Below are 7,659 nucleotides of genomic sequence, written 5' to 3'. Positions count from 1 at the left end.
GTTATGGGAAATCACGATTGCTTTGGTTTTTTCCGCCTGCTGCTGTGGGCGTTTTAGTTGCAAACTGAGCAGCTACAGGCTTATTTTGCTGACCTTTGACACTGTTACATCCCTATGAGTCCTACTGTAATAATAATGAGGAATAACGTGTCTTTCCTGGTCCCTGAAAGCATAGTTTGGTTTATTCTGACACCTAGTGGAGAAACTTGGAACTGCAGCCGAGATTGTGGCATTTTATCATCAGCTGCAGGTGTTGGCGACAACAAGATAACGGCTCAAGACAAAACGTCTTTTAAAGACAGCATAACAATACATATATTATTTTATTTGCATGTTACATGGTGATAAACACAACAGTACCATTGAGATTCAGTGTGTTTCAAGCTATCTCCCAAAACAGAAAATGTTACTTTCCCCAACAGCTCAAGTCACATTCAAATACAGAACATTAACTTCAAACTTTAATTTGTGTTATGAACATTTTGTTTAATACACATTTCTTTTAAAAACTAACTGGAGTTACTTTATGCCGTAATACGCAATAAAGTAAAGCAAAATAGAAAAAAGGGGACATTGCTGTGTCATAACCCATGATTGAATCTTAATTTCCCAAAGGGAAGTACAAACGTGATAGTTAAATTTTTTTGTTGAAAACTTTAAACGTGGAGTTGTATAAACACGACCGTATGGATTTGCTGACTTTACAACATTCTACGGTAGAAATTTCATACTGTATATACACACAAAGGATGAGACGGGGAAAGGGGGTCGGAACCAGAGCTCCACAGCGGACGCAGCGTTCACTGGGCTCCTCATGCGTCACGCTGTCGTGTTTAGCGCCTCTCAGCTGGGTTCATAGCAACAAACAGAACCATGGAAATACACTCACACAAACGGGAGCCGGCTTTGTACAGAGATGCGACACTGATGTCTTGAGGCGACGGCCAGTAGTAAACTAGAATGCTGTGTCTCTCCAAGTCTGTCTACAGGACTTGGGCTGTGTTCATAGGCTGGTTGCTGGTCTCTATGAGCGGTGGAAGGACAGCATTTCTACGAGTCTCTCTTTTGATGCGTGAAAGCTCCATGGCTTTTAGATGAGACGGTTCACTGTTGACACATAATTGCCCATCCCTCCACTATTTGCCTCGATGCACCAAACTCCACGCGTCGGGAATGTCAAGCAGGTGCCACTAAATGCTAATCATGAGAAGGACGAACTGGACCTGCTGTGATGGTCTGGGGTTCTGCCCAAGGCCGGCACTGCTCTGCCCTGAGGTTGTTTTTCAGACGGACAGACTTCCTGGAACAGACGCGTACAGAAGCACCGAGCGCTCGCATGCAAACCGATCTGGAGCAGTCCCACCGGAGCTGCTCCATCATTCACTTGTTCTCCTGCTGATGAGCTAACGCTATTCGATACAGGCTGGAGTCATGTGCTCAGCCTAAATAATGAAGCCAAAAACAAGAGTTAAAAGCATAAACGAGCCGATTCTTGTTATTTCCCAAACAGAGGAGTCTGACTGTTAGTTATTATTGATCTTACAGTGAAAATAAAAAATGATTTGAATGAAATCGCTGCCCATTTCAGAGTCTAGACTGCAAACCCGCTGAGCATCTGGAGGCCATCAGTCGTCTCAGTGGCTGATCGTGCTCACTTTAAGCAGCAAAAACCTCCTCGGATTAACTTATATATATTTTTTGGAACCGATTTAGCTATATACCTAATAAATAATGACACTAATGAACAACCAATCTGTATTTGGATGAAAAGGCAGGTGAAGGCGCATCACAAGCCCATTATAACCCCACTCCCTCCCACCCCTACAGGAAAACACACTGAGCCAACACATGAATGTCTTTTTTCTGTCTTTCGGGCCTCAGATCACATGATGGAGCAGGTTCTCATTTGAAGACAGCTACGTGTCGCTGCCCAGTTCAGAGACCGACACGCCAAGTCTGCTGTCTCATAGTATAAAGACATTGGATTCAAGTATATATACACAATGAGGCGAAGGCAAAGAAAATCTGTATCAATATATTATGATTTTTTTTCTGTGTAATGTCATATTAAACCACACATACTTTTATAAGAGGAAAAAAAACCTAAGTCATTCATTGGTGTCATACATTTTTCATTTTCCAAATTCCAACAGCACAGAATGATCCTGAAACTCATGAAAACTGAGAACAGCGCGTGTAACTGAAGCCGGTGCAGCGGCGTGAGTCGGGCTGCACCGTTCGGCCGCTTGTCACCAAACACGGAAACTATTTCGACTTTCGGCAACTTGTCTCATCAAAGACAAATAAAAATGTTACATACGCTTTGCATCGTTGGAACCTTCTGTGATAATTTGTCTTAGAGTAACATTTAGTCTAGTTTTCAGTTTAACATCACTCAGTTTAACTAACACTGGCTAAACAGCCTCATTGATTGGACCTGACTGATGTTGTGTCAGTAGAATCAGATTATGTTAGTTCAGATTAAATGTTAGGTTCGATCCTATTCATTTCCCTTAATTTCTGCATGTGTTAGAATCAGATCTATACATATACATATATATATTTGGCAGAGATTTGCATGTTGCTCATTAATATTTACCAATTTTAGCTAAAATAATGGGGAAAGAAAGCAATACACCTTTTATCCTCAGTACCTCTAGACACAAATGATTGTTGGCGACACTGCGAGTCGCCTCTGCTTTTCATTCCCGTGACGGCAAAAACACAACAAATTCCGAAACCCGGTCCAGACCCAGAAGACAAGATATAGCAAAAAAACAGAAGAAATGAAAAAAGGATCACTGTTTGCTTGTTCTGTCCTTCATATCATGTTTTTTGTTGTTCTCATAACTTTACTCGTACCCCATCATGTTTTGTAATATCTCTAAGCGGTGCTTGAGAGCACGTAAGGTTTTTGTATCATGATGCAAACAGTCTGGACGAGGGAGGACGGGGAGGCGGAGGAGCTGGTAATAAGGTACCGTAGCGATAGGGATGTCGGTGAGCTGGAGGAAAGGAGGAGGAGAGGGGAAGGAAGCCAGGAGGGAGGGGAGATGAGAAGGAGGAGGACAGTGCTATTAACACTTGAAGAAAAGGCAGGCGAAGGACGCCAACAGGAGCCACAGTGATTGAGATACGCAGGCAGAGCCGTTGATATCTCGACCCGTCCCAGGTCCTAAACAGAGAGAAAGAGAGGAAACGGGGAGGAGGGAGGGAAGATTCAATTAAAGTAGGTGTAAAATTAAAACACTTCATTAATCTGAGTCCGAAAATACCATCGGCATCTTATCGACAGTCTTAAACAAATTAGATGCAGCTTGTCTAAAAACTATTGAGTATGTGACAGACTTTGGAGATGTAGCGACATCTAGTGGCCATGTGGTGGTACTGACACAAGTTAAAGCCCATTTATGGGTCTGTGCAGAGATACAGGCATAAATGATAAAAAGAAAGAGAAAATAAAAGATAGAAAACACAAAGAAGTGTGCAAAGTGCTCAATGCAGTGAATTTGTTAAGCATGAGCAAAAGACGTGAGAAGCATCCAAAGCTGGAACTTCTTTATTGCTGAGACACGTGCAAACACAACAAATCATCACAAATAAAACCACTCAAAAAGCCGTGTTCACAGGGTTCACAATCTGTTTTTTACCACTTTGTGCTCGTTGAGTTGAACCTTTCACAGCGTTTTTAATGCTGGCAGAGACAACAGAGCACCTTTCCCACTAAAAGCCACGTTAAATATCCGCTCAATGGTCCGTGTTGTGCGCGACGCCATTGTTCCGGCGCCGCACTGAGACGCCGCGGGAGCCGGCTCAAATGGGCGCTTCGCCGCTCGGCTTCTGGAGCGAACCCACGGAAAACACCTGCTGCGGCGCCGCTGAGGGAGACGGGCCAGATGTGCCTCGAAGCTTCATCCCACCACATTTCTACTGCTTCTCTGCCCATTTTACACTGGAGTTAAACAGTGTGAGGCGTGTGTGAAAATGTAGATTTAAAGTCCTACATTTAATATTTGTTACGTATGAATATATGAATATGAGCCTGTCTGATGTTCCTTTGCGTGTACTCACTATAGAGGAAAACGCTGGCATTCTGGACTCCCAGTCGGTTCGAGGCCACGCAGGTGTAGTTCCCATAATCCTCTTCGGTGACGTTAGCGATCATGAGAATAGTGGTGGTGCCAAGAATCTGGATGTTGAGGCCCTGGGCATTGGACAGTCTGGAGAGGAGACACATGCAGACGCGTTTAGTGGCGTCAAAGCGAATAATTCATCAACAAATATCTTGGATTCTGAGCAAAACTGAGTTCATGGGAAGCCGTGGCCTAAAAATAGGCCTGATTATCGGCCTGGCAGCAACACGACACCTGACGCGACACTGAAGAGACTCAGCTGCGTGCGGTGCGACATCCTGGAGGCTTCGCAGAAAACGTGGCGCCGTGGTACAAACATGATCTGAAATATTTATCGCTGCGATGATGTCAACATCGTTGAATTCCTCCCTATAGAAATCACATTTCACGCCGCACGCAGTGTCAAAAGAGTAGACGGCGCTTAAGGCTGGATCTACAAGCAGCCAAGTATTTACTACAAGAGCAAACAGCTTAAAATTGTATTCCATCATAAGTTGGACGTGTGCGCGGGTAATCACTGCCGAGTCGCAGGGGGCAGTCTGACGTCGGTGACCTTTCTGAGCGTGGGCGGAGATAAGGTTCTCATTTTGGAACGGTTCAGCAAACCGCAGCCTTCGCCAGGAAGCCATCTTTGACCCTGACCTGCAAAAAAAAAAAAAGAAAATGCACCGCGAGGCGGTTTTCTACAGAAGAGCGATGTCACTGTCCTTTTTGTGGAGCGCTTCCTCCTCGTGGAAATGAACAGACAAACAGCCTGCCGTGATGCTGCGCATGTGCAGTGCTCTCTCATTCCTCTGCTATGGTTTGTTATTGTGTGATTAAAGAGGATTTTTCCCATGTGGACGTCGGCATCCAGCCTCACGTTCCACCTCTGGGAATCTGATCGACCACCAAACCTTTGACAATCCATTACCTCAACCTTGAACCCCTTCGACATGGGATGAATCAGTGCAACTTGCTGACTCGGCGTGCGCCCCTCGCCGATGAACCGAACGTCACCGCAACCACATAAAACTCTAAAACAACTCAGCACACATAATGGACCGCGCTTGTTCGGCGGCTGATTGGGCGCTTTCATATCATGAATGAGGTGCAGTTCATTTAGGGCGCCTCAACTAATCCTGCTTAAGTCGGGATAATGTGGTAATCGGAGTTCGAGCAGGGGAGCGAGGCGTTTGTGCTGACGCGCGCTCGGCTGATAGAAAGTATTAACATAAGAAGTGCTTCCAACTTGACTCGCTGGGGAGGGGGACACTCGATAAGGCGCTGAGGCCGTTCCCACGGGGGACACCTTGGGAGCGGTGGCGGTGTGTGAGGGATGAGGTCACCGAAAGGGGTCAAACGAGAGAGAGAGAGAGAGAGAGAGAGAGAGAGAGAGAGAGAGATAAAACAGGGAAGTAAACCAACAAAGTCTCAGACTAAGTATTAAACATTCATGAAGGTGCCACACTCTTTCATGCCTTTTCCAGCTCCTCCATCTGTCACGCACCAACACACGTCAGACCGGTTGGCACTCACTGTGCCCGTCTGAACCTTTCGGAGGCCCGTTTTGGGGCGTCCTCGCCGCCCACGCCCTCCTCCGCAGGCAGAGGGCAGCAGCGGTCCGCTCGGCGCCGGCCGGCGCCCGCGCCACTGCGTTCGACCCTCGCAGCGAAACGATTGGACCCCTCCGTTTGGCCGAGGGCGCGCGGCGGTCGCCGGGCGGCGGGGACGAGGGAGCGGAGCGAATCACGGGACGGACAGATTTGATTCTGCGGCGTGTGGGAGCATCTAAAGTAGGTTATCGCTGCCAGGGAGAGTGACAGGGCTGTTATGATCCAAGGCCAATGATGAATGAAATCAAGTGGAGGGTCCTGCTGAGACTTGGAACCCGCAGATGATTGAAAAGGGGGCCGGCGCCGGTGACGGACACGCGTCAGCTGCCAGAACAACAAACATATCTGTCTGTCATGTCGGCCAACAGCTCGCTGTGGGTTTTCCCATGGACGGACTTGTAAAAAGGAGAAGCCGTGTGGTTTTAGAGCTTCAGTCTGAAGGTGAATTAAGATGACGAACGTGACTGACAGGTTGGTTCACAGCTCGCTGCACCGTGCACGGCGTGAGCGCGGGCTCTGGTTCGTGTTTTCATGGGGATGATGGACGGGCCTAAGGTTGGAGGAGGCGAGGCTGACAGAGAGAGGGGCGGGTCCGCGGGTCCAGAACCAAGGGAGAGTTTTAATACTGTGACTTTCTCAATAAATCATATTTAAAGAGCATTACAGGAGATTAGGGGCACAAATGAAATAGATGTTTACAAAAGTAATCCTGTGTCTGAGGGTGTGGGTGAAATGAGCCAGAACAGGTCCGGCTTCTTTGTTAAAATACAGTGTGACGAGGGAATTAAATGAGATTTAATGAGACGAGGGCTTTGGCGAAAGTCTTCATTGGAAGCCAGCAGCAGGAACACGGCGACTTTCTACCAACGGCAAGAGAATAAAACATGATAAAACACGCAGATGACTCAGTTCACAAGGTGTGATTTAGTGACGATGAACAGAGGAAAGTGCAGATCGTTGTTCTTTATACTGAGATTCAGCTGTTGCTGTTTGCCTGCTAGTAGCAGCAGCTAGCGTAGCGTTCATAGCACGCTACGCTACATCAGACCAGTAAACTCAGCGTTTGCTTCACGACGGCATCATCGGATCAGCTTCTGTAGATCTCACACCCTTAACATGTGCGTGAGGCTCCCACGCTGAGCTCAAAGCTGCTCGTTTGATCAGCGACGGCGGCCATTCAGGATGGGATGCAGACTCCGAAGTGGTCCGGAACGCGCGGTTTGATCCTCGCGTCTAGCGCCGTATCATGCAGAGGCACCGGGAGCGCGCTTGGCTCCACTTTACCGGGTTCTTGTTTTAAAAGGCGCCACATGGAGAGTTGGAGTCGGAGGCAATGAAAATCGAATCAAATCAAATCATTTTCTAAATATTGAAGAGCTCCGAGGGATAAATGAGTAGCTGCTGTACGTAGGTAGGTGCTACATCAGGATTTCAAGCCAAACCCATCTAAGACCTCTTCCCGTTGATGCAGGTTCACAGTGTTGATCAGGTAAAATGTATTGAAAGCGGAACAACGGCAGGCGCAGCATCGCACCTTAACAATCAGGTAAACAAGACAGGCTACAGCGCATTAGCACTGATTCCGGGGGACGGCGACTATAAAATTAAGCAGCCAAGCGGGGATAAATCATTTTATTACGGTGCATTAACATCATCATCCGAGGAGAAAGTGCAATAACGCTTTTCCCTGAAAGAGAGGAAAACGGGGCCACGGGCGGGCACGGCGCCAGAATCCTCCAGGGGAGGAAGCAACTGAGATGGATGGAGGCTGGAAACAACAGATAATACAAAACATTTCAACCGCCATAAATCTTTCCATTGGAGCGCTGGCGTGATAGGCCTATTACTTCAGAGACCATAGCTGTGATAACGCTCCGAAAATTCCCCCAATATTTTTCCTCCGCAGAACTTTTAGCGCCGTTGTCCCACGT

At 47.1% G+C, this 7,659-nt stretch overlaps 1 protein-coding gene across 4 annotated transcripts in view; it reads right to left on the bottom strand.

Annotated features, from left to right (window-relative positions):
- Positions 1 to 304: 304 nt before the first annotated feature.
- lsamp (limbic system associated membrane protein) overlaps positions 305 to 7,659 on the bottom strand; it is a 340,641-nt gene continuing 333,286 nt past the window's right edge. For all 4 annotated transcript variants that reach the window (XM_029170608.3, XM_029170605.3, XM_029170607.3 and 1 more), the window contains 2 exons: positions 4,072 to 4,220; positions 305 to 3,175 (listed from right to left, as the gene is read on the bottom strand). In XM_029170608.3, coding sequence (XP_029026441.1) covers positions 3,078 to 3,175; positions 4,072 to 4,220 — 247 coding nt within the window. In that variant the 3' untranslated portion in view covers positions 305 to 3,077. The remainder of the gene's footprint in view (positions 3,176 to 4,071; positions 4,221 to 7,659) is intronic.

The sequence above is a fragment of the Betta splendens genome, chromosome 13 (assembly GCF_900634795.4).
Source record: "Betta splendens chromosome 13, fBetSpl5.4, whole genome shotgun sequence".
Classification (NCBI taxonomy): domain Eukaryota; kingdom Metazoa; phylum Chordata; class Actinopteri; order Anabantiformes; family Osphronemidae; genus Betta; species Betta splendens.
This window is presented reverse-complemented; position numbering and strand designations above follow the sequence as displayed.